This window comes from Quercus robur, chromosome 5 (genome assembly GCF_932294415.1).
Source record: "Quercus robur chromosome 5, dhQueRobu3.1, whole genome shotgun sequence".
Taxonomy (NCBI): domain Eukaryota; kingdom Viridiplantae; phylum Streptophyta; class Magnoliopsida; order Fagales; family Fagaceae; genus Quercus; species Quercus robur.
The window spans coordinates 63,532,321-63,559,658 of NC_065538.1; the positions used below are offsets into that span (position 1 = coordinate 63,532,321).

At 33.2% G+C, this 27,338-nt stretch overlaps 2 protein-coding genes and 2 long non-coding RNA genes across 9 annotated transcripts; all 4 read left to right on the top strand.

The window, feature by feature from the left end:
- The first annotated feature begins 986 nt into the window (after positions 1-986).
- Positions 987-6,028, top strand: LOC126726638 (cyclin-L1-1-like). Of its 6 annotated transcripts, none has more exons than XR_007656015.1 (6): positions 987-1,232; positions 1,359-1,408; positions 2,159-2,237; positions 2,585-2,754; positions 4,755-4,849; positions 5,838-6,028. XR_007656015.1 is itself a non-coding variant. In XM_050431948.1 (5 exons), the coding sequence occupies exons 1-4, from the start codon at positions 1,902-1,904 to the stop codon at positions 4,765-4,767; spliced, it is 414 nt and encodes a 137-aa protein (XP_050287905.1). In that variant the 5' UTR covers positions 1,881-1,901; the 3' UTR covers positions 4,768-4,849; positions 5,838-6,028. The 6 variants fall into 6 exon arrangements, 1 of the variants encoding a protein (XP_050287905.1); XR_007656014.1 differs by having other exon boundaries at positions 2,718-2,754; XR_007656013.1 differs by lacking the exon at positions 2,585-2,754.
- A 432-nt stretch (positions 6,029-6,460) lies between these two features.
- LOC126726639 (uncharacterized) lies at positions 6,461-9,626 on the top strand. The gene is made up of 6 exons (XR_007656018.1): positions 6,461-7,270; positions 7,462-7,572; positions 7,691-7,871; positions 7,952-8,083; positions 8,207-8,302; positions 9,273-9,626. It is a non-coding gene; the product is annotated as an uncharacterized LOC126726639 (long non-coding RNA).
- A 5,164-nt stretch (positions 9,627-14,790) lies between these two features.
- On the top strand, positions 14,791-19,580 carry LOC126728522 (probable LRR receptor-like serine/threonine-protein kinase At3g47570). The gene is made up of 2 exons (XM_050434331.1): positions 14,791-17,803; positions 19,075-19,580. Exons 1-2 carry the CDS (start codon positions 14,791-14,793, stop codon positions 19,428-19,430), a joined length of 3,369 nt encoding a protein of 1,122 aa, XP_050290288.1. The 3' UTR covers positions 19,431-19,580.
- A 2,548-nt stretch (positions 19,581-22,128) lies between these two features.
- LOC126726641 (uncharacterized) lies at positions 22,129-25,552 on the top strand. The gene is made up of 2 exons (XR_007656019.1): positions 22,129-22,366; positions 25,238-25,552. It is a non-coding gene; the product is annotated as an uncharacterized LOC126726641 (long non-coding RNA).
- The last annotated feature ends 1,786 nt before the right edge of the window (positions 25,553-27,338 follow it).

Below are 27,338 nucleotides of genomic sequence, written 5' to 3' on the forward strand. Positions count from 1 at the left end.
GTCATCTATACATATTTTTAAAAAGAATTTGTTAACAGGTGCTGGCCAGCACCTGTTAATGAACCAATTGTGGTTCATTTATGATCTATCATAAATCCCACTTGTATAAGAAATTAACAAAATTTTACTTTTTAGCTATCATTTTGCAAAATGATTTGATTTTCTTCATCTAAACTGACATACATTTAATACATATTAAGTTTTTTTCAAATCCCTTAAAAAAAAACGTGAATAGTTTATTTTAAATTTTATCACATTAACATGTGTTATACAACACCCGTTAATAGCACCCTTTCAAAAAAATACAAACAATGCTATTTGAACAACATACGGCCTTAAATTATGAAAAACACTGCAATATAATAATTATGCTTCTCTGTCTTTTTCTTTAATGTATAATTACTACTATCTAGACCAAGTTAATTACTACAAACACCATACAATTAATAAAAATACTGCTATAGTTTTTTTTTTTTTTTTTTTTGAGGTAATAGATAGAAAAATACTGCTATAGTTACTACCTAATTTACTTTGATGTATTTCATCAAAAAAAAAAAAAAAAAAAATTTACTTTGATGTATAATTACGATTATCTAGAGCAAGTTAATTACTACAAATACCATTAACAATTTTAGTATACTAATAAATTTAGTTTTTTTTTTTTAATTTTTGTAGTGGGCTAGAAAATACTCTCGTGTATCATTTATTTCAGTTTTTAATTTTTAATAATATTGGGCCTTCGAGTTGGACCCAACTATCAGCAGCGGATCAATCACTTGGATCAACCACTTAAAAAGTTAAAACGAGAAAAGGCCCATAAGCTTAACATGATGAAAATACGAGTGATCCAAGTCCAAAAAATTTTTGAATTTCAAAAAAATGTTACCGTTGAGAAATTAGGCTATATTAAAAATTCCGTTGAGCACAAAGCCTCTGTTTTCAAAGCTAAAACAGAGAGAGAGAGAGAGAGAGAGAGAGAGAGAGAGAGAGAGAGAGAGAGGTATCAGCAATGGAGGCGTTCGAGAAACTAAGAGAAAGCCTCTATTAATCAATTTAATGTTTAATTCTAATTCCAATTCGTGGGTTTCGGTTTTTTTTTTAGTATAGGTTTCTTGTGATTGCTATTCAATTCGCCTAAACGTTGAAAAGATTGTTTCCAATTTTGTCAGAAACAACACTGATCCCAATTCTCAAGAAATTCTCAAGAGGACATTCAAGTTATAGTCGTTAAGGTTATTAGTATCATACATTGAAAAGTCTATTGTTATCGGTTATGACTTATATTTCCCTCAAAGCACTCTGTCTTCTTATTCTATTCTTTATATGATCAAATTTTTTGGTGACTTTTTTTGTCGCAGAGTTTAATGTGGGTGTTGCTTTTTGCTCACGGTCATGGAATCTTGCACAGGTAATTTCCTTTAATTAAGGTTAAGATCCTTAAAATTATTAACATAAGTTGAGTCAGTGATTACTGAAAACAGTTTTGGTTTAAGGAAAATCTCATATATAGTATTTATTAAGAGAGAGTTAGTTTAGCCTATTGTGGGTTTATCGCACATGGTCTACACAAGAACAGTGCAGTGTTGGTTTGAACATTCACTAGGGAATTATTGGTTGGTATCATTAAAACTTATCAAGTGAGAACATGTCCTTATGCTGTAATTTCATTTTGGATGCTATTAATGAGATTATTAGTAATTTCATTCAATAAGATTATACTGTAATTTCATACAATAATTAAGGTAATCTCCAAATTTTCTCAATCTAAATGCTTCATTCATGTTTATACACAGTTTCAAGTTTTTGACTTGAAAAATAAAAATAAAAATTTGATGGGTACAGTTAGACTAAAATTTGTATTTGTTATGTTGTGGCAGTTTTGTTGAGTTATTTGGTTTAGAATGATATACACAGTGATTGACAATTTCTACTTAACCGATGAGCATCTAAAGAACTCACCTTCTAGGAAAGATGGTATTGATGAAGATACTGAAACTACCTTACGAATCTATGGCTGTGATCTCATCCAAGAAAGTGGCATCTTGCTTAAACTGTATCCTGTTTTTTTTTTTTTTTCTTTATATGTTGGGTTTATGAAATTGTTTACTTTTCTTAATTTTCTTGGTTCAGTATGTTACCTTAATCTTTGTTCTTATAGACGTGAAGCTGTGGCGACCGGGCAGGTTCTATTCCGTCGTTTCTATTGCAAGAAATCGTTTGACTGCTTCAATGTTAAGGTTAAGTTTTGTCTCTTATCATTCTCTCTTTACATTGAGAATAAATGTAGGAAAGTAAAGTGTTCTTTGAAATGTATCCATAATGTTCTGATTGTTAGAATTATAGTTAAATTCACCATTTCCTAATCGTTGGAAGTTTTGTGGACAATTAGTGATTTTTCAGGGTATCAATGCAAGTGGTCATGAGTTCAAACCCTACCTTCACTCCAACTTTCTTTAAAATTGTTAAAAATCCCATGTGTTGGGCCTCACTTCTTAAGGGAGAGTTTGAGATTATACATGAGGGGAGTGTTAGAATTATGGTTAGATGATTAAATATACTGTTTATCCCATTACTTTTCTAACAGAAATATCATGACCTCAAGACTGACTTGAACAGAACAGAAAGACATGTATTGAAAGAGATGGGATTTGTTTGTCATGTTGAACATCCTCATAAATTCATATCTAACTACCTTGCCATTCTTGAAACACCTCCAGAACTGAGGCAGGAAGCTTGGAATCTAGCAAATGATAGGTACTTTTTGCAAATTAACTACTCATGGGCAAAAGTTATGCACTTTCTTTTCTTATTATTTGGTTATACATCTAACAAGGGAAATTTGCATCTAAAATTTGTATCCTTCAGTTAAGTTTTACTCTTAAAAAAAGTGTCATTTAGTTTACATATCTATATAGATAGTATTCATAACTACCAAAAAAAAAAAAAAGTATTCATGGATGTCTTTAGTATCATATAGAATCTACATTGTATAACATTATATTTTTGTAGGAAGTGTTCATAATTCGACTAGTTTGTTTGAGTTTACACTAAATACTCTTTGGACAATGTATATTGCTTTTATTTTTGGTGGGCTACATAAATCCTTCTTCTCCAATCAGCCCTCTTTAATGCCTTTAGCTCCTTGAATCTATAAGTTGCCTTTTTTTATGTTGCACTGGCCATGCATATAATTTGATGCAGAAGACATCTTGACAGTTATTTGTTTAGTTGGTAGTCACACTGTAGTATGTAAGACAATTGCATTCTTCTATGCTTCAGAATAACAAGTCGAACTCCAAAGCACCTTCATTTTTCTTTTTCTTTTTTTTCTTTTTTTTTCTTTTTTTTTTGTGGTGATTTATGTCTGCTGATTATTGTGGTGTGCTTCTGTTTGTAATGCCTTGTCTCATTTCAATAAAATTATTCATACTTACATAATTATTCTTACTTATATATGTGCTTCTGTTTGTAATGCCTTTAAATATGTGAAACTATGGTAGCTGTGTTTGAGTCAATTATTTTACCTGGTTTCATGCTCAATTTTCTCTTCAACCTTTTTTTCCCCTTTAAACAGTCAACGGACATTTGAAGATTCATTTTATAGCTGTGTTTAGTACTAGGTATTGTTTTTTCCAGTTGCAACAATATCTATGTCTTTTCAATTTTGAAATTGGGAAAACAAAACTTTTTCTCAGACATTAGAAAGAGAAGTATTTGCCTACTTGAAGAACTGATAAGTTTGATTATTATGTGAATGTAAAAAGAAAGTTTTGCCTAGTAAGAAAAAAGAATAAACTATTGACTGTCAGAATCCATTATTAGTCAGAACGATTAAGCTTTGCTGTGACATGGCATTCAGAGATGTGCAGGAATGTCTAAGCTAAAACTGTCTTCTTTGAGTTCTATACCCATATTTTAACAGGAAAGTTTCTTTAGAATTGATCAAGTGGAGATTCTGTGGAAGACTGCTAGAAATGTTAATTCAATAGCAGCCCCTGGTGGTTGATGCTTAATCACTTTTAAGCTGGCAAGTTGTTTCTCTAAGATAATAACTCACTTTTAAGTTCTATACCCATACCCCACTTTTCTGTTAACTGTCAGACAACATGATTTGGTCTCTCCCTTCTCTCTCTCTCTCTCTCTTCCATAAAGATAAGTTTAACTTTATCTTCAATCCTTGTAATTTGCAACCTGCCATACGAGATGAAGGGCTGTATAAGCCTGACATGGTAAGATGGGAAACAGAGTTTATATATGTTGATTTGTTGATAATATGATATCAATGAACAAATTGATTTTGGGAAAAGTGGTTGACTTAGATAAGGGTATTAAAGAAAAATAGAAAGGTGCCAAATTAAGGAAAGGGGAGCAATTAGAAGAATATCATCAACAAATTAACATATATAAACTCTGTTTTATATATATTCACTTTTTTATATAATTATAGTGTATGGCAGTATTGTTTTTATTGGTCAGTAAGATTTCCACCTATGACCTGTCCTGTCCCACCATTTTTACGACCTAAACCAGGCGCCTTAAAAACAGTTATTGTCTTAAGTAGTCTTAAAATCTAAGGCATGAGTTGATGATACTGTGCTTGAAAGCTGGTCAGAATATGTGTTGTCTTCATAAAATGATATTGTAATGTAATAATATGATATGGCTGGTAATACCCAAGTTTCCCAATATATCATATTTTGTTTATGTTTCATTGAGGTGTTTTGGATATTCATTTCTTTTTCATCTTCATTCAGGCATAGGGAATGAGGCAGGATGTAATTCCTTACAAAGATACACTTTCTGCATTGACAAGGATAGCACATAAGGAAGGCATTCGAGGATTGTACATGTAAGTTCTTGCTTAGTTTGATGTGTGTGAGTTTGCAAATAAACTACTTATATTATAAAATAAAAAATAGAAAAATTGTTAGAATGATTGAGACCCATTCTGCTCAAAGAGATTACTAAAACATGCTTTCCACATCATTTAATTCAACAAAGAACATCTTCTTGCATTGTTTGGTTTGTTCCTTCATTGGCCGGGATAAGTCATGTTGCCATTCAATTTCCTACATATGAAAAGATCAAGTCTTATATGGCTAGAAGGGGAGGTACATAAAGTTTAATGAGGGCCCCTAGCCAACCTTAATAAATATGGGACTAAAGCTTGGTTGTTGTTGTCGATGACATATATGGTGGTGTTGGTTGTTAATGATTGCAATGACTGATGATGGTGGAGGTGATGTAGTTGATGCTTATGTGGTCACTTCCTAGCATAATTTTTCATAGTGGTGGCAGTCTCATCATATTCATGGAGTAGGTGGTGGAGATGTCATTGTGGTTGTTGATGAAACTGGCAGTGTCAAGCATCAACAAAAAAATACCTGTTTTGAGTGAGAAAATTTTTCCTCTTTAGGTTGTGAGAAAGTCCTTTACCATTCATGCTATAATATCCTTCCAAAAATTTAATGCTTTGAAATGCTGTCTAAAGATTTAAAAGGCTAGCTTAGTTAATATTAAACCTAGTAATCACAAATTACAATAGCAAGTAAGCAAACCCAAAAATTCTATTGAATTTCGAAATTATGTAAACATAATAAGCAAGTTCATCCAAGTCCTTTAGAAACAAAATTAGAGTGGCTGAGATGAGCCTTTTGCTATTAATGAAAATTCCAGTATTATTGATGAAAGCCATTTATTACTGATAATAGTCTCAAACTGATTCAGAGAAGAAGATAAAAAACTGACCTTGTTGCAAATAAGTATTGACTATTGGTCTTGAATCCTTTTTATCATTTTTCATATGTCATATTATGTTCTGCCATTGACATTTTCAGGGAAAGGAGGCTGGACGAGATAAGATTTCAGCAATACAGCCGAACCTTTATTCAATCATAGATCCTACAAGGTATGTGACATTTTTTACTATTATAACATAATGTGATGCACTTCAGTGAATGAATATGATGACACGTAGGGTTATGGATATCTTGTGGATTTTTTAATAATGTATGTCAATATCTGTGACATTTGTATTTGGGCAATTTCTTTGTTTATGGACCTTAGTGGTGGAAAAAACAAATAGCAAATGTTATGGTGGGAAAGTGGTTAAAGTGATACCCTAACAAGTTGCTAGCTAATTAACTGTAACTATTGCATGTTTATCTTCAAATTAAAACAAGGCCAAGCAGGGCATTAGGCCTGCTAGTAGTCTTGTGGACTGCTCAACTATCAGTAATATGCCTGTTGGATTGACAACTGCACCAAATAAACTGTCAGGGTCTTCCTCGCTTGAGATTCAACAAGGAAGGGAATCTTCTCACTGTTACAACAGCAGACAACGGATTCAAGATACTTGCAAATGCCGCTGATCTCAGATCTTTAAGACCCATTGAACCCCCCCATCTTTTGATGCATTGAGATCGCCCATTGAATCGACTGCAGCCAAGGTTTAAATCATTTCTTTTAGTTTTGCTTGCATGCTTTTAAAAATATTAAATAAAGATCTATTGGGCCTATTCATTATGTAGCTGGCTCTCCTGCCATCAAATGACAATCCAGTCAATTGCAAAGTGGAAAGGAGCTCTCCTGTCAGAGTGTCAGGCCTTCTCTAATTATTATATGCAGCTTGATCTTTCTAACTTGGAATGTGAAATTTTTGTTGAAGTTTATATTTTGGCTGTAGCAGCAATTATGCATGTTGGTTAGCTTGCATTCAACATATCATAAAGAGGCACATGCACTATTTAAATCCTCTGATTTCCCTAGTTCTGGGTTTTAACAAAGACATGTCAAGGAAATAAATAAAGCAGTCAACTTCCCATCATGTATTAGTTTTTTGACACAGTTCCCTTTTATGGGCCTGCCTTTTTAAACTTTTACTTTTCGTGTGTGTGGTATGAAACATGCCTAGTGACTGGTTCAAGGATGTGGCACTAGCTGTTTCAATGTTTTCCCCTGCTTATGATATTACCTCTTCTTCTTGGGAAAACCATTTTCTATTATTTTTCTTTCCACACCCTTCCCCCTAAACTTTCTTTGTAAATGAGCCACTGCATTTTGGCAAATACATTCTGGCATAGTGTTGATTTTATTTTTTAACTTTTATATCTTTGATGAATGGAGTTGATCCAAATGGTAGAAGCATGGAAAAGCCAAGAACCAAAAGGATGTAACTGATAGAACCAAACCTTGGCAGTTGTCTGAAATTGTGGATGCTGTCCAGTTCTGATTAGTGACCATGCCTGAAGGCACAGATTCTTCCAGCAAGGTTTGTGAAGTATCTTGTATTTAATACCTAATTTTCAATAAGTACTATAAATTTTACTAAAAGTTCAAAAGAATTAATACACAGGTTGGTTATAATGTGACCTCTCAACTCTCTGCAAGTTTACTATATTTGACTTTTTATTATAAAGTTTATATACTTGATGATGCATTCTGTCCTATGTTTATACTTAGGTTGTTCGACTTCTATATGCAAATTCTGGCATTAGGGTTTCGGCACTTGGGTCAGATGGTGTTCAGAAACTATGGAAATGGGCAGGGAACGAACAAAATCCAAATGGAAAGGTACTTGCTAGCTTAAAGCATGTTCACCTAGTTTTTTTTTTCCTTAATAACTTGTGTATGTCTGCTTGAGATTTTTCTTTCTTGGGGGAGATTTCTGAAGTCTGTGTGTGTTTAAAAGGCCACTGCCAGTATTGTTCCTCAACACTGGCAACCAAACAGTGGTCTTCTTTATGGCTCATGATGTCTCAGGTGTCATCCTTGAAGAATCAGTACCATGTATAGCACTATCAAAAAATGACTCATATGTGATGTCAGCTTGTGGTGGAAACGTTTCATTATTTAATATGATGACATTCAAGGTAAGTCATTCCATACGTCTTGCAAACTTCATCAGAATTGGGATTATTAATGGATTGCCATCAATTGCTCTAATTTGTAGGTAATGACAACATTTATGCCAGCACCCCCTGCTTCTACCTTCCTAGCATTTCATCCTCAAGACAAATAACATACATCATAGCTATTGGAATGGAGGATTCAACTATACACATATAATGTTAGAGTTGATAAGGTAATTACTTACTACATAGGTTAATCACACTACCCCACCCCCCCCCACCCCCCCAAAAAAAAAAGAAGGTGATTTCTTTTGCTCTCTTAATATGAAGTGGTGTGAATTATATGCTGTTTTAAGGTAAAATCAAAACTGAAGGGACACCAGAAGCAAATAACTGGTTTAGCTTTTTCAACGAATCTTAATATCCTGGTTTCGTCAGGGGCTGATGCTCAAGTAAGTGGCATATGTGGTTCTTTTGCTATTTAATACTATTACAATACAATAATAATTGCCAAAAAATTGTAAAGAAGTAAGATCCTTTTGGTAAGATAAGGATGTTACTTCTTTAAAATCTACTTAAAATTAGTAGGATTTTTTAAGGTGTTGAATGTCCTCAGCATGTTATTAAACAGTCTTTTGTGGGATCTGCGTATGACTGAATTACTATTATATGCGGTATAGCTTCCTCATCTTGTTTTAGACCTTTTGAATTTCAGGTTGCCATTCTTTAGGAGTGTTTTGTATATTGGAACTATCTTCTCTTTTGAATAAAGATTCTTTTACTTATGTTAGGAAAAAAATCATCATAGGCTTTTTACATGAATTATGCTCCTATCTTGAGACTTGAATTCCAAAAATTGATATTTTATTATAAACCTTAGAGCTTGACTTTCAGTGCTTTTTGGGTCAGTTGGCACCTTCTCCCTTATAAGTGCTTGGTGAAATGCTAAGACTAGATTTTAAATAGGATTGATCCTTACATTATGTTTCTGCAAGGCATGTTGAAAGTAGAGGAGCCCTGCACTGACAAATTGATATGGAATTTCAAGATTATTTAGGCTAAAAGTAACTTGTTTTCTTCTCTTGTGAATTTCAAGTAACAAAAGGTTAAACAAACACAAAATCATGAGTGTTCTTTGGAAATTCCAAAGCTACAAGCTGATAGATAACGGTTTTAATGGGAAAACTATAAATTCTTGAATTTGAATTGTAGTGAGGACAGAGTTATATAGATGACCAGTTTCGATTGCAAGTGTGTTTTCTTGAATTTGTTTATTACACCACTAGTGGTATTGAGCTCTTTTATCGCATTCAATTTGTTTATTAGAACTAATGGTTGTGTTTGTAGTGGACTGATTTAGATATGACATCTAGCTGTTAGATATGCATAGCTGACAATTTGTCTTCCCTTTCTGATTGACAGCCTTGTTCAATGGGATTTGCTACTGGTGGAAAAAACATTCTTATGATGTGTGGTGGGTTTTGCTTTTTGCCTGGTCATGGAATCTTGCATAGGTAATTTTCCTTTGAAACTACTTGTCTTTTATCTATTTCTTATGATGATTGATTGTCTTCCAAGCAGGGGCGGCTTATGGCCTAGGCTACTTAAGCCTTGGCCTAAGGGCCAGTATAAGTGAATGTGTCTTAATAGATATCTCACAACTTATATATGTTTTGTCTTCCTCTGTTTGTTTTTTGTCTTCTCTATATTCTTCTTGTGTTTATTAATATATTGTGTGATACTGCAAGTAATTTTATTTTCATGGGAGTTCGCATAGCCATCTGTCGCTCCTAGTGAACATTGTTTTTTATTTTTATTGACCATACTTGACAAGTGTCCTCTAGTATATATAAAAAGATTATAATATGAAAAACATACATGAACTAAATGGATGATCTAAAAATTTAGAAAAAAATGTTTTCCACTAAACATAGCTTAATTAGCAAAAACTACTCGGAAATATTGTGTGGGTCAGAATTAGTAAAATTGGGGTACAAGAAGAAAAATAGAGTACATTGGGTAAAATTGGGTACATTGTTTAGTTTTTTTAAACTAATCTTTGTTTTCACTTCCGTGCAATAATGTAGTAGACTCACTTTCTAGTTGGTCAGCTAGCTCTCTAGGTTCCTTAGGATCATCTAGTGCTTTGTAGTATGCATTGGAGAGATAGAATCTGCTCTTAAGGTTCATGGGTTTGATTAAATCATGGTTCCTCTCTCGTTGTGATTAGGCTTTACTAGTTCAGATCCTTCTTGGAGTTCTTCATGGGAAAACTTGTGGTACCATTATTTTTTAATGTTCATGTTCCTTTGGAGTATTAATTTTGTAGGTGCTGAAGTTCTAGGATTGAGTGCAAAATTAAGCCCAATGTTGATTTTGAACCTTTTTATATATTCATCTGGTTGATTCTTACCAAAATTCTTATTTGCAATCGAATATGCAATTCTTATTTAACTATCTGTAATCTATGTCCATTATTTTCCTTTTTCTCTTTCCACATGATTTTCTATAAAGAATGGTGGTGTGAAGACTCTTATTTAACGGCAAAAATAGCCAAATACCACTATTTTTTGAAATTATTAGTGTTTTACCACTGTTTGAGTAATATTTAGTAATGTATTACTTTTTAAAACTCGAGTGTCTGAAACTCAAGTTTAAGAAAATCAAATACCCTAAAAAATGTCACACAGAACTCGATTATGTGGAACTCGAGTACATTGCAATGTGTTACACGAGTTTATGATACTTGAGTATTATGTAAAAGGGTCTGGTTAATGTGTGCTCTTAGTGCACACATTAAACTTTCTATTTTTGGAAATATTTTCTCGAAAATTGAAAAAGCTGTCATTACTTTTTCAATTTTGAAAACTTCTTTTTTCAAAAATAGAAATTAATGTGTGTCCCAAAAGCACTAACTCAATAAACAATTGTGATTGCACTCACACAGTCAACATTTGTGACTTTGGGTTTCTCTTTTTTCTTTCTTTTGTCAGGGTCACGTGGGAAAAGGTAGCAAAAAAGTTTGAATATGTAAAAACAATTCCCACTTCCACAGCACTTACACAATTAACAATTGTGATTGCACTCACATAGTCAACAATTGTGACTTTGGATTTCTCTTATTTCTTTCTTTTGTCAGGGTCACGTGGGAAAAGGTAGCGAAAAAGTTTGAAACACAGGCAATACGTTATGGGTCGTGTTATGCCCGTTAATACCCAGCTTTTTTGCAATCTTTTACTTGGCTTTTATGTGTTTTTTATCGGATGTGGGTCAGCTTTATTGGAAAAGAGAAAAATAATAAAGAGACCAAAATACAGTCATTCACGTCTCTCATGGTCTCACCAACTCAGGCGTAGTCAAGCGCTCAAGCATCTCACACAAGAAAACAACACCAAACATCTTACAGGAAACAACCAACATAAACTTAGTGCATACATTAAGCTTTCTATTTTTGGAAACATTTTCTCAAAAATTGAAAAAACTGTCATTACTTTTTCAATTTTGATTTTTTTTTTCCAAAAATAGAAATTAATGTGTTCCCCAAGAGCACACATTAGTAAAATCCTATGTAAAAACAATTCCCACTTCCACAGCATTTACACAATCAACAATTGTGATTGCACTCACACAGTCAACAATTGTGACTTTGGGTTTCCCTTTTTTCTTTCTTTTGTCAGGGTCACGTGGGAAAAGGTAGCGAAAAAGTTTGAAACACAGGCAATAAGTTATGGGTCGTGTTATGCCCGTTAATACCCAGCTTTTCTGCAGTCTTTTACCTGGCTTTTATGTGTTTTTTATCGGATGTGGGTCAGCTTTATTGGAAAAGAGAAAAATAATAAAGAGACCAAAATACCCTCATTCACGTCTCTCACGATCTCACCAACTCAGGCATAGTCAATCACTCAAGTGTCTCACATGGGAAAACAACACCAAACATCTTACAGGAAACAACTAAGCACACACTAAACTTTCTATTTTTGGAAATATTTTCTCGAAAATTGAAAAAAAAAGTCATTACATTTTCAATTAAAATTTTTTTTTCCAAAAATAGAAATTAATGTGTTCCTCAAGAGCACACGTTAGTAAAATCCTATGTAAAAACAATTCCCACTTCCACAGCACAATCAACAATTGTGATTGCACTCACACAGTCAACAATTGTGACTTTGGGTTTCTCTTTTTTCTTTTTTTTGTCAGGGTCACATGGAAAAAGGTAGCGAAAAAGTTTGAAACACAGGCAATAAGTCATGGGTCGTGTTATGCCCGTTAATACCCAGTTTTTTTGTAGTCTTTTACCCGGATTTTATGTGTTTTTTATCGGATGTGGGTCAGCTTTATTGGAAAAGAGAAAAATAATAAAGAGACCAAAATACCCTCATTCACGTCTCTCACGGTCTCACCAACTCAATCGTAGTCAAGCACTCAAGCGTCTCACACAGGAAAACAACACCAAACATCTTACAGGAAACAACTAAGCACACATTAAACTTTCTATTTTTGGAAACATTTTTTTCGAAAATTGAAAAAACTGTCATTACTTTTTCAATTTTAAATTTTTTTTCCCAAAAATAGAAATTAATGTGTTCCTTAAGAACACACATTAGTAAAATTCTATGTAAAAACAATTCCCACTTCCATAGCATTTACACAATCAACAATTGTGATTGCACTCACACAGTCAACAATTGTGACTTTGGGTTTCTCTTTTTTCTTTTTTTTGTCAGGGTCACATGGAAAAAGGTAGCGAAAAAGTTTGAAACACAGGTAATAAGTCATGGGTCATATTATGCCCGTTAATACCCAGCTTTTTTGCAGTCTTTTACCCGGCTTTTATGTGTTTTTTATCGGACGTGGGTCAGCTTTATTGGAAAAGAGAAAAATAATAAAGAGAACAAAATACCCTCATTCACGTCTCTCACGGTCTCACCAACTCAAGCGTAGTCAAGCGTCTCACACAAGAAAACAATACCAAACATCTTACAGGAAACAACTAAGCACACATTAAACTTTCTATTTTTGGAAACATTTTTTCGAAAATTGAAAAAACTGTCATTACTTTTTTAATTTTAAAATTTTTTTCCCAAAAATAGAAATTAATGTGTTCCCTAAGAACACACATTAGTAAAATTCTATGTAAAAACAATTCCCACTTCCATAGCATTTACACAATCAACAATTGTGATTGCACTCACACAGTCAACAATTGTGACTTTGGGTTTCTCTTTTTTCTTTTTTTTTGTCACGGTCACGTGGAAAAAGGTAGCGAAGAAGTTTGAAACACTGGCAATAAGTCATGGGTCGTGTTATGCCCGTTAATACCCAGCTTTTTTTCAGTCTTTTATTCGGCTTGTATGTGTATTTTATCGAATGTGAGTCAGCTTTATTGGAAAAGAGAAAAATAATAAAGAGGCTAAAATACGTCATTCACGTCTCTCACGGTCTCACCAACTCAGGCGTAGTCAAGCACTCAAGCGTCTCACACAGGAAAACAACACCAAACATCTTACAGGAAACAACCAACATAAAAATTAAAAAAAAAAAAAAATCCTCAGGAAACAACCAGCATCAGTAGATCCAAAAAAAAAAAAAAAAAAAAACACATCTCACAGAAAACAACCAACATCAGTACATCCAAAAAAAAAAAAAAAAAACCCATAAGAACATACGGTAGAACATAAAATTTTTTTGAGGGAGACGAACTGGGTTGATGGAGGGAAATCAAGGAGGAGACGAACTAAGTTAGAAAAGAAAGCTGTGAAAAAAAAAATAGAAGACAAGGAAGTTCGGCCAAGAGTTTCATATGGGAGAAAATTTTAAAAGATGAGGGAGCAGCAGAAAGGATGGGTAAGTGTAAGGGTGAAACAAAACATGTGGTTGAGAAAAAAAAGGAGAAGTAAAAAGAAATAAGTTAAAGTAAAAGGTGGTTTGATGGGATACGTGTATATCATGGAAGGAATTTTACAAAATAAAAATTACAAATTATATTACACAACATATTATCATAAAATTTTCACAATAGTTGAGTTGTCAAATATTTCATATGTGAAAATAAAATAATAAAATATTAGATTAAGATTGACCACAACTAAAAACAAAAAATATTGTGAAAATATTGTCACATTTTATTGTCAATAGTTATGTTATCAATAAATTTTTTAAATTCCAAATTTGTGTGGATTAAAATTATGCATAATAATATATGCACTTTATTTCCTCAAAAAAAAATTATGCATAATAAAATATAAGTTTTTGTGGTTTTTGTGCTATATAAAAACAGGAGTTTAAAAATATTCTATGATAAATGAAATGTAAATCACAACTAAAATAAAATTACAATACTTTCATGAAGTGGTTCTTTGAAGTTAAAGCAATCTTTTGCAACTACATTCCTATCCATTAGTGCTACAATATACATGTATCAAAAATAAAAATTAACAACATATTAATTTTAACCTATTTTTTAAAAATAACTATGAATCAACTAAAACACAATAGTGGTACATTGTTTAATTATTCCTCAATCTTTTATTGACATTTCTTCATCTCTTCTTCTCTTTGATATTGGTAAAGGGGAAAAAGTTTAGTTTGATATTGATAAAGTGAAAGAAAATGGATGGTAAAATATTGGTAAAATAAGATTTGGTGGAAAATAGAAAATGGAAGGGAGAGAAATGTGTTAAGAGGGCAATTTAGTCCAAAGAAAAAAAGTGCCCTCAGCTGGTGCCAACCGTGTCTCATATTAAGAGGGCAAATTTGTCCAATTTTCCCTCACAAGTCATGTCATGCTTTTTCCCTAGCTTACTCAATTTTTTTTATTTATGTGGGACGCACTAACGAGAACCTTAACAAACAAGCACCGTAACATTCTCCATAAACATACTGTAGAAGTCTCTTGTGAGTTGTGATAGCCTCTGATACTCCAAACTCCAGAGAGCCTTCTATGTCTCCCTTCACACTCATGATGCTAACTAAAAGGCGATCCATTCTCCTGCTCTTGGCTTTTCTGTTAGTGCAGCCATGCATACTTCACTTGTCCCACTCTTCCAACAACTTTACAGATCAATCAGCTCTCATTGCCTTCAAATCTGAAATCAGTTCTCATCCAAATGATACTATCTTCTCTGCCAGTAACTGGTCCACAACAGCAAACTTCTGTGAGTGGTTTGGGGTCTCTTGCAGCCGACGCAGACAGAGAGTCACAGCCTTGAACCTTTCCTATGTGGATCTACACGGCACCATCTCCCCTCATATTGGCAACCTCTCCTTCCTGGTCTCACTTGATCTTCATAACAACAGCTTCTCTGGTTTTCTGCCACATGAGATTGGTAATCTACACCGCTTGAGGGAACTTCGGTTGTCAAACAACCTATTGGAAGGTAGTATTCCTCCGACTCTACTTAATTGCCAGAAGCTTGAAGTTTTATTTCTTAATGGTAACAACTTAAATGGTAGCATACCTAAAGATTTAGGCATGTTACCAAGGGTTCGCGAAATAGACCTTAGTCAAAACAAACTTATGGGTACAATTCCATCGTCCCTCGGCAATATGTCGTCATTAGAGTTCTTGGAATTGTATTACAATAGCCTCACCGGTGCATTTCCTCTTGTCATCTTTAACTTGTCTTCTCTAAAGAAGATTGCTATTACAGGAAATAACCTCTCAGGAACCCTCCCAGTGGATCTTTGTAGCCATTGTCCTAATCTTCAAGGACTGTATATTTCCTCCAACAAATTCAGCGGTAAGCTCCCCTCACAGTTTAATAACTGCAGAGAGCTTTTTGAATTATCTCTATCATACAATATGTTTGATGGAAGTATTTCAAAAGGATTTGGGAGTTTAAAAAGGCTTGAAATCCTCTATCTTGGAGGTAACAACTTAATTGGAAACATTCCTCCTATCATAAGCAATTTATCGATGTTACAAGGGTTTGGTGCTGAAGAAAACAACATTAAAGGAAGCATGCCAAGTGATTTATGGCGTCTCCACAATCTGAATGAATTGAATATTTATGATAATGATCTCACTGGGACAATACCCCAAAATATTTTCAACATTACCTCTCTACAAATACTCGACTTGTCATTTAATTCCTTGTCTGGAAATCTTTCATTCGATACTAGGATCCCTTGCCCTAATCTTGGAAACTTGTATCTTGGTAACAACTACATCAGCGGTCGTATCCCTTCGTATCTTTCAAATTGTTCCAACCTCGTCGAAGTAGATTTAACTGGAAATTTACTCTCTGGGCCTATTCCTAGAAGTCTTGGAAACTTAAAATATCTCGAAATCTTGGCTCTAGGTGTTAATCAACTAACAGAGGAGTCTGGGCATCAAGAGCATAGTTTTCTTACATCTTTAACCAGTTGCACATCTTTAGAGGAGCTAGATATTTCCTTCAATCCCTTGAATATTACAATTCCGGAAACCATTGGAAATTTTTCAGCTTCACTTAAGCTCATTGATGCAAGTCAAAGCCAAATAAAGGGTCAAATTCCAATGGGAATCGGTTCCTTGAAAAATTTGACCTGGCTTGATTTGAGCTATAACAATTTGTCTGGAAAGTTACCGTCAACATTAGGGGGATTAGAGGAATTGCAAAGATTGCATCTTAGTGACAATAATATTGGAGGAAACATTCCAGAAGAGCTTTGTCAGCTAAACAAGCTGGGAGAACTACTTCTCTCAAATAACAAAATTTCTGGATCCATCCCGAATTGCATTGGAAACCTTAATCTTTTGCAGAGATTAAACTTGAGTTATAACAAACTGACATCATCAATCCCATTGAATGTGTGGAATCTTGAAAATATGTTGTTCTTGGATTTATCATCAAATTCCCTCTACGAATCTTTGTCTCCAAACATGAAAACACTCAGAGCTATTGAGTACTTGAATTTATCTCATAACCAAATTACTGGAAAAGTTCCAAGTATCATTGGTGCTTTTGAAAGTCTAGGTAATCTTGATTTGTCAAAGAATTCATTTCAAGGAGACATTCCAGATTCTTTTGGGCAATTGAAAGGAATGGATCTGCTGGACCTCTCTAACAATAATCTCTCAGGTGCAATTCCTAAGTCTCTGGAGGCACTTCGGTTTCTCAAGTATTTGAATTTGTCATTCAATAAGTTATCAGGAGAGATACCATCTGGTGGACCTTTTGCAAACTTCAAGGAAAAATCATTTTTAGGTAATGAAGCACTTTGTGGGAATTCAATTTTTGGAGTTCCAGCTTGCACGAGTCCCAATTCTAAAGGAGCAAGGATGAAACAACTTTTGCTCAAATATATTATTCCTAGCATTGCATCAATTATAATCTTTGCAATGCTTGTCATTATGCTAAGAAGACATCCACAATATAACATGCTTCCAAGCTCACTTTTCACATTACCTACAGTGGATTGGAGAATGATATCATATCAAGAACTTTGTCGTGGGACAAACAACTTTTGTGAAAGCAACTTGCTTGGAATTGGAGGGTTTGGTACTGTGTACAAAGGGATACTGTCTGATGGGACTACTGTTGCTGTAAAAGTTCTAAACCTGCCTTTGGAGGATGCTTTTAAAAGTTTTGATGCTGAATGCAAGGTGTTAAGGGCATTACGACATAGGAATCTGGTTAAAGTCATTAGTGTATGCTCCAGTCCCCAGTTTAAAGCTTTGGTGTTGCAGTACATGTCAAATTATAGCCTTGAAAAGTGGATATACTCTCACAACTACTGCTTGAATCTTGTTCAAAGAGTAGGCATTATGGTTGATATTGCATCGGCATTAGATTATCTCCATAATGGTCAATTAGAATCTGTGGTGCATTGTGATTTGAAGCCTAGCAATATTCTTTTGGATGAGGACATGGTTGCACATGTTGGAGACTTTGGCATTGCAAAGATTTTAGCTGAAAACAAGGATGCAACCCAAACCAGAACCATTGGTACAATTGGCTACATCGCACCAGGTATACATGAAATCACCTCAATTCATTGAATTTCTTGGCTAATTTTGTGAATAACATTAGTAGTGGCTAATTTTAGGAATAAGAATGTTGCATGGTAGTTCAAACTAGCTCGTAATCTAGTTGCATTAGATTAATAATTTGTTTTATCTAGTCAAATACAATTTAATTCAACAAATACAATTTAATCCAATAGTACTTCAATACTAGTCTCGTAAATGCATCCATGGTATTGATATGGCTTATTGCTTAGTCTATGTAAAATAGAAAAAAGCCTCACATTTTACCTAATAAATCTCAAAAACCTCCTACATCAACCAATGTAAAATTGTGCAAAATTCTACTTTTGCTACAGTGTAAATATACACAGTTCTGTAGCTTTGCAAATGCATATTTTAATAATTCTTTACTTCACCCCATGAGGAAGAGAGAGATATGAATTAAACTACTAATAAAAAATTAGTAAAGAAATAGTATTTTAATGAAAAGTAGTATAAAATAGATAATTTAATGTTAGGTGTTTTGAAAAGTGAGTATGTAATATAGAAAAAAAAAAGGTTCATATACTAAAATAGAAAACTTTTGAACAAGCTAATGCAAATGTTCTCCCTGTTTATAGCCATCAACAATATACAAAGGTATTACTCCAAAAAAATATATATATATACAAAGGTAATGATCTCAATAGATTAGTTTTCCTAAATTGACTATAAAAGTTTAGTTATGGTGATCAATCTCCAAGGCTCATTTTGAAGTCTAACTTAAATGAAGACACAAATGAATATGTAGATATGAAGGAGTGTTCATATTCGGCTCGGGAGCCAAACATAATTCCAAAAGTATATAGCCAATATTAAGGACACAAATTTCTTCATAAATTGTCAATAAAAGTTTTACACAAACTTGCCACTAATACCAATTTTATTATTTACAAATCACAACCTGCCACATTAATGATTGTGAAAAAAGTACACTACATTATGCGTAAGGACATAATAGCAAATGGACACATAAAGAATTGGTTAAGATACAGTTGAACCAAAAATAAATAAATAGAAAAATCTAGCATACACATATATATCAATTGATGGATTATGAATGGATACAGTTAAAATCTTTTTTCCTTTTTCTTTTTTTAATTTTTAAATCCTTGTATGAATGGGGTGTGGGTGTGTGTACCCACTAAAAGTTTTTATTTGTAGAGTTTTTACTTTGTTTGGACAAATATGTGGATCATTAACTTAAAATTTTGTTGACATATATGAGTATGACAGAGTATGGTTCTGAAGGGAGAGTATCCACCAAATGTGACATTTATAGCTATGGGATAATATTGTTGGAGATGATCACAAGAAAAAAACCTACCGATGAAATGTTTGTTGGAGATCTAGGTATGAGGCAATGGATTGCTTCACTTCCTGACAGAATGGAAGTTGTGGACGATGGTTTGCTTAGTATAGAAGCTGGAAGAGATGTAACTGTCATGCAAACTATCCTTTCATCTATCTTGGAATTAGGCTTGAGGTGTTCTGAAGAATTACCAGATGAAAGACCTGAAATCAAGGACGTGGTGGCCAAGGTTAACAAAATCAAATTGGCACTACTTGGAAACAGAAATAGGGGTGTCTGATATTTACGCTATTGCTCAAGTTTTTTTTCAAGGTGTAATTTTGTTACCCTAGTTTGGTATGTCATCTAATTTTATAAGCTTTACAAGTAGTATGTTACTCAGGACCAAAATCAGTCAAAATTATCTCAAGTTATTAGTATTTGTAGTTAATTTGCCAAGCTTTTAAATTATTGAATAAAGATATTCGGTTTGACATTCTAAAATCTTTTTGAATAAGAAAATCTATACTCCTAGTTTCAATAGGAAAAGAATGTCAAACGAAAAATTTCATACTCCACGCCCACAATGCGTGTGGTTGTATGTGCTTGTAGCAGCTATAAGAAGGGCATTAGTACCAACTGTATGAAGGACCGACAAATTCAATTACACAAATGTTTGCTGGCAATAAGTTGAGCACTTTTTTGTTTGTTTTTTTTTTTTTTTTTTTGCTTAATAACCTAAGCACGATTTGAAAGAAGGTTTAGCTTGAACTTGATCTTCTAGAATTTAGCGAAAAGAAGCCCTTTAGTGAAAATATGGGCTAACTCGTGGGGTACATAGCATCATAATGCCACCATAAAAATACCCTTTCCTTAACAAAATAAAAATCAATCTTAACCCCATGTGGTATTGTTTTATGTGTTAACTAGTTAATTGTGTGACACTTAACCCACTAGGCTTTTGAATATTTTACAAAACCTCCATGTGGTATTTTTTGTGAAAATAATATTGAAACTTATAGTTGCTTTCCCTCAAAGTCGGTCTACTTATTCTATTCTTTACAGAATGAAAGTTTTTGGTGACTTTCTTTACTTTCAGATATGAGGAGGAGATGAAGTCTGCAGCAGATTTCGTGGAACCCGCCAAGCTTTACACAGCCAAACCCCATGGCTCTCTCTTTTGATTTTCCTTTGATGTGTGCACTGTTGAGATTGTTTGTGACTTTGTATTTCTGGAATGTGGTTTTGATTTAGCTTTCAACATGGGTTTGGAAATGAGGTAGTCTTTGTGGTGGCAGTTTGTTGAAGAAAGTTGGGTTTTGGAATAGATTACTGTAAGAAAGGCGGAGACATGTTGGGTCTTTTAATTGATTTTTTTTTTTTTATAATTGCAATCTGTTATAAGTTCTGTCATTTGTATTTGTCAAAGACTAAATTATTGTTAAATGGTGCATTAAAAATAATTTTTTCTTACCAACTCCTGGTTAATTAACACTTACTTGATAGTGGCTGCTAGCTACTTTTATATTTGTTAGGGGTGTCTCTTTCTTTAGAGAATTTATTAGCTGAATGCAATTACTTTCCCCTGTATTCTGTATGATAGGAGGCTTTGTATTGTTTTTAATTTCTGAATAATAAAAATATGAAATTAATAAAAGGCACCTTTAATACTTAACTATTTTGTATTAGCGAGGATGGTTGTTTTCTGATTTAAGAAATGAGCTTGGTTGGTTCTATTAGTACTTTACCATTTAGTATTGATGAGTTTACCACTTAACTGAGTTTATTGTTATCTTCAGGCCAATTAATTTTGGGAAGTTTCTAAGTCAATTATAGTACTTTTGATTGTTGAGTTTTTTTAGTCATTATTCTTTCTTTGTCTCTAAAAAAATCAGGTTTCCTTTATGTTTAAATATCTTCTATTTTCTGTTTGGCAATATATTCTTTTGACATACAATATAGGCTTTACCTTTTGGTGCTTATCTTACATGCATCCCATGTTCTAGGATTGTGCCCTGTATTGTGCCTTTTCTAAGAAAATGTTTTACCTATAAAAATACAAAGTAGCATACAATATATACTTCTTTTTAGGGGGATGTCTTCATTTTCATTTGTTGGCTAATGTGTGTCCTCTCTCATCGTCTCGTGCTCAGCTTCCTCCCAATGCAGGTACATCAATTATTGATGGCTTGAAGAGATTGTACATTGAAAAGCCAAAGCCACTAGAAGTTGCATATATTTTATTTGGCTAGTTCCATATTAATCTTTTAAACTAGAGGCTGTGGTTTGCAAAATGGAGATATTTAGATCTTTCTAGTTTTGCTGTCAAGTGTACAATCTAGATTCTAAGGCCTCTGTAGCAGAGGATTGATTTTTATTTACATTTTTGCAGACAAATAGTGATTTTGATGCTAAACCCATGGTCTTTTGGGTCAATATTCAATTGGAAAGACAACTTTTATAAAACATTTGCTAAAAATGAACTACCCAAGTTAGTTAAGTTTTTATTGCTGTTTGTCCCTTCTGATTTGTTAATATGACTGGATCACAAAGATAAATGTCCCTTTAACATGTATGAGCAGGTGCTCACATTGGACCAGAGCCTACAACAGATAGATTTGTTGTTGTTATGGTATCACAAGTCGCCCTCACTTTCCTCTGTTATTTATGAAGGCTAATTAAGTTTAAGTGGACTATAGAAATGTTTTAAACTACTTTGTTTTAGGCAGAAACTACCATGTGCGTATTGTTGTTATTAACATGTATATTTTGTAGGTTATTGTTGCATTTGGATGTCATTTCAATATCTCAAGTTGTTTGAGAATTATCACTCCCAAGTCATAATTGCCAAAGAGCCCCCCCGGTCCCCCGCTATTTTTTTTTTTTCCCCTTCCTCTTCAGACAGTGAGTGTAGATCTGACAAGTTGCAAACAGGGCTTTCCGAATAGCTTTTCTTTTGGGAAAATATTCACCCCCCCCCCCCACCCCCCACTGTGGTTTCCCTTAAGAAAACCGAACCTCATGAATTTTTGAGTGTAACACTTAACCCATACAAAATCTCCCTGTGGTATTTTTTGTGAAATAGTCTGGAAACTTATAGTTGCTTTCCCTCAAAGCTTGTCTTCTTATTCTATTTTTAAATAATGAAAGTTTTTAGTGACTTTTATTTTATACAGAATTTTTGGTCATGGAATCTTGCACGAATAATTTCCTCTGAAACGATTTGTTGCCATATAGGTAATTTCCTCTCATTTGCTCTCACAGTGTTTCTTACTAGTTAGTTCTACGCAACTTATGACCATTTTATCTTCCTCTATTGGTTTTTGTCTTCTCTGTTTTCTTCTTGTGTTTCTTTAATATGTTGTGTGATTCCATGATAGTTGGCATTCTCATCTGTGGCTCCCTGTCATTGTTTAGTTTTAATTGACCATACTTGACAAGTATCCTTTAGTGTGTGTGTCTATATATATATATATAAAGATTACCATCTAAAAAAAAAAAATGTAATACTTGAACTAAATGGGTGATCTAAAAATTTAGAAAAAGCTGTGGTTTTGAGGATGCTGTTGTTGTGTGTTCTCCACTAATGACCTTACATAGCCTAAGAAGCAATAATTACTAGAAAATATTGTGAGTCAGAATTAGTAAAATTGGGTACAAGAAGATAAGTAGATACCCATTTCGTTTTTAACTAATCTTTCTCTTCGCTTCTGTTTATTAATGTAGTAGACTTATTGTTAGGAGGTAACTACAAAATTGCTTCTTTAATTTGTTGCTTTAACCTATTTGCTCTCACAGTGTTTCTTAAAAGTTAGCTCTACACAGCTTATAACTGTTTTATCTTCCTCTGGTTGTTTTTGTCTTCTCTATTTTCTTCTTGTATTTCTTAATATGCTATGTGATACTACACGAATAATTTTATTTCCATGGTAGTTGGCATAGTCATCTGTGGCTCCCTGTGAACATTGTTTAGTTTTTATTGATCATACTTGACAAGTATCCTTTAGTATATATAGCTTTTATTACAATATGAAAAACATACCTTAACTAAATGGGTGATCTAAAAATTGAGAAAAAACTGGTTTTTAGCATGCTGTTGTGAGTTCTCCACTGATGATCTTACATAGCCTATGTAGCAAAAACTATTAGAAAATATTGTGTGAGTTAGAATTAGTAAAATTGGGTACAAGATGAAAAATAGAGACCCATTAAGAAAACTTTTTGTACCATTATTTCTGAATGTTCATGTTCCTTTGGAGTATGGTTTCTATAGATGCAGAAGTTCTAAATGGTCATATATGGTTAATTGTCCCCCATTGTTTAATGTGGTGTCTTTGGAGGGAAAGAAATAGTAGGTGTTTTGAAGATAATGAGAGATCCATACCAAACCTCAAGTTATTTTTCTTTAGAACTTTATTGGATTGGTTGCTTGCTTTGCGAAACCAATCATTCACCTCTTTCCTTGATTTTCTTGATTCTTGTAATTTTGTACTTGATTGTTGACCCTTGTACGCTCCTTGTGCACTAGGGTGTCTCTTTTTGATATTAATAAAACTTATTATTTATCAAAAAGTTCTAAATATGCACCTTTTAGATTCATCATGTTGAATCTCCCCTCCACCACCAACCCCCCACCCCCCCCCCCCCCCCCAAAAAAAAAGAAGAAGAAATCATCAAGTTTCTAAATCTTGAGTCTAGTTGTTGCCTCCTTATAGGAAGTTCTAGGATTTCTTCTAGTGGGAACTACAGACAAATCTTCTTCTTTGCCTTTTGATTTTTACTTCTGCCGCTGCATAATCATATGTCTCAAAGCTGAAACAATATTTGGGCTGAGATTTATGAAATAATAAGTATTGTCTAAAACTCTGGGAGGAGTTTTTTTCTTAGATATCTAGGATAGTGCAACCCTCCCACCATCTGGTTCATCTTAATAATTTGGTTGCCTTTTTTTCAGGCATTACACATCTTTAATATTTGTTAAATTGGGGGTCTAGAAGAAGACCTAGGTTTTTCTTGGCTAGATTTCAGCCTGATCTAGTTTATCTGATAGCTGGGAGCTTGTGTGTCTCCAATTGGTCTAAGATCTAGTATAATCTAAGAGATTTTATTCTCGATTCAATATATGATGATGATGATCCTTCTCTTTCTAACCCTTCTTGATGTCTTCATCACACTTGTTAAATTGTAATATCCTACTACTAAAATTTTATTGTATTTTATAGACAGCATTCCTATGATTAACAAACTTTACATGTTTTAATATGACTAATACATAAAATACTCCCTAGCATTGCGCGGGTTAAATGCTAGTTTATACAATGGAAGTAACTTATTTATATCTCGGTTTATAGAATCAATTTGATTTTGTTCATACTTTAGTTATGTTGCTGAATATAGAATGTTTGGATTCTTATGCTGCTTTTGACTTGTATTAAAATAATTAAACATTATATTTTCCAATTAAAAAAAAAAAAAAGTGTGATGGGATGATTTTGTTGTGCCTTTACAGGTTGATATGTACAAGCATGCTCATTTGTGTGGACTTTCCGATAGATTTGATTGGTTGTTGTTTCCCCTTTGTTGTAGTAGCTTACTGTCTCCAATTTTTTTGCCTCCATATTTTGAAAATTTTAGTCATCCTCCTATTTGTTCAATGCTGTTTAAATGGTTTTGACTATTTGGATTTTGATGCTAAATATAAGCTCAATTATTAAAACTAGCGACAAGTAAGCATGAGGAAGTAAAGTTTTGTATCAGTAAGGTTTTGTATCAGTAAGCATTAGTAACAACAACAGTGTAGCATCAACACTTGTTACTAGACACCATCAGCTTATTATAAGAGGCAGTTTATTAGTAAAGTTTTGTGTCATCTTTGTAATTGAAGGTTAGAGTCATTTGCATATTAATTGATTGTGTCATGTGCTTAATCGTTGATTAGTTTGAAGCCATGTGCTTAAATGTTTGTTAGCTAGAAATTATTCACTGACTTGCCACCCCTTTGGGATCATGTAAAAGCTCTCCAGGTTAGCCATCATATTGCTGAGATGCACCTTTCGTACTTTCACTTGTCCTTGTAAGCTTGTCTGATGGCTATGGTTAATTTTGCAGCTTAAAGATCAAGTGCAACTCTTTAAAGAACAAGAGGCACTGTCACAGGTCATAAACATTTGTTCACGCCATTAAATTTGAACTTAAAATGCATTTAGCGAAATATCTTTTATTTTTTTATTTATTTATATTTACTTCATATTTAATTCAACCGTTTGCATTTCTTAAGAATGCTATTTTGAGGATTCACTGTTTTTGTTTCTGAGTTGTACAGTGCCTAAAAACACCCAGTTGAGCTGATAGGTCTGACCAAATGTTTGCATCCTTATGACGTAGTTTTTTGGTTATAATTTCAACTTTCAAGGCTTCTCAGAATACTTTACATTTTCTTTTCCTTTTTTTTTTTTTTTTAAACAAAAAACTTCAACCCTTTCATATTCTGTCTCTTTGTGAAAACCTCAACTAAGATGGCCCAATAACTATCAGTGACAACTGTCCCCTATTTGAATATTCATGTTGGAACATCAATATCAATGAAAAATACAATTTGTTGCTCCAACGCGTTAAATAAATAGCTCAATGGAAAGTTTAACACGTTAAATGAAATTAAATATTTCACCGGAACATCAATGAAACATACAAGTTGTCATCCTAACACGTTAAATTAAATAGCTCAATGAAAAGTTCAACATGTTAAATAAAATTAAATATCTCACTGGAACAAAGATCAATTGAAGTGCAACTAGAATAACAAATATAAAATCTTATTTTTATCAAAGTTTTACATGCATGCAACCACTCAAAGGTTCTCTGAGATTGATCTTATGAAGTTGCATTAGATCATATGACTTTTTGAAAGCATTCCTATTTTCATGTAACCTGTCGTGGTCCCAATGGCAGTAAATATTCATAACTCCAAGAGTAATTCTTATTATATTATAGGGGGTGGGGTTCGAATCACCAATATGAAGCACCACAAAATGTTAATGGACTATCACTTCAACCCATACTTATTATGGATCTACATTTGATGCTAGTAAAACAATGGATGAGATTGAAAATTAAAATTCACTTTTAATTATATTCTTTAGATCAAAATATTTTTCTTAACCTTTCAACGTTTTACCTCTCTACTTATCAAACTTCTACATCAGATCTCACAATTCCATTATAATTGCATCATGAAATTAATTATTGATCGAGATATAAATCCAATTCCCAGTAATATAATTATACTATGTGCCAAATTAAATAGAGAACTGACTTGCTAGCTACAGGGCAGTGTTGATTTTTCTAGTCAACAAATAATTTTTCTCTTTGATTTTGGAGGGTGGTTCTTTCTAAATTTTAATCAATCAGCCTCTTGTATGTTTGCCTATCATAATTATTATAAGATTTTTTTTTTTTTGGGGGGGGAGGGGGGGGGGGGGTGTTTCTAGTTTACATTATCTCAAACTTCAAAGGTCATTGCAGTCACTGAGGACCATATCTCCTTCAATCAATTAGCAACTAGCTAACAAGTGAAACATCTTACCATCTTCATAGTTGGCGTAGAATTACGGCTAGTTTACATGGATCATAGGTTCTACATACAAGTTATGCCTTTGTTTACAATTTTGTTTAAGTTATTACTTATTAGGATAAAAGAAATGCCAACTTGTAAATCCTTTTTTAATAAATTTACTAGTCTTGGTAAAGTAGAGCATAAATCTTTTGTCCCATACACCTTATATATCTTCTCTATACTCTGAATTTTGCAATTGAACACCTGTCAAATTGGTTGTTTTTTATGCCCAACTAAACTATAAATGCTCTGTATATGCCCTAGTTATCTAGGGCAAAGTCAGCAATTAAAAGAGGATATATAGGAACCATGAAAAGAAAGAAGGAATTATCCTACACGTTTTGCTTCAACTGCATTGGATGATTAAGTTTATTTATTTATTTATTTATTTTTAATTGGTAATAATTGTTAAAATATTTTGTGTAGATTGTTTACGTGAGAAGGGGTGTGAATTTGTGTTTTAAGACTGGTCTCATCTTGAAAGTTTACAAAGTCTCTTGAAAATATAAAGTAATACAAACATTGACAAATAAAATTTTTTTGAAAATTTATGGATATATGTTTTCTAGAAAACTTTTTATCTTAGAAAATTTATGT

Excerpts from the sequence above, each read along its gene's own strand:
- LOC126726638 (XM_050431948.1), top strand. The coding sequence starts at position 1,902 with ATGATATACACAGTGATTGACAATTTCTACTTAACCGATGAGCATCTA. Across the intron at positions 2,054-2,158 it reads AGTGGCATCTTGCTTAAACT|ACGTGAAGCTGTGGCGACCG; the intron begins GTATCCTGTTTT and ends TTGTTCTTATAG. Across the intron at positions 2,238-2,584 it reads TTGACTGCTTCAATGTTAAG|AAATATCATGACCTCAAGAC; the intron begins GTTAAGTTTTGT and ends CTTTTCTAACAG.
- LOC126728522 (XM_050434331.1), top strand. The coding sequence starts at position 14,791 with ATGTCTCCCTTCACACTCATGATGCTAACTAAAAGGCGATCCATTCTC. Across the intron at positions 17,804-19,074 it reads AATTGGCTACATCGCACCAG|AGTATGGTTCTGAAGGGAGA; the intron begins GTATACATGAAA and ends TGAGTATGACAG.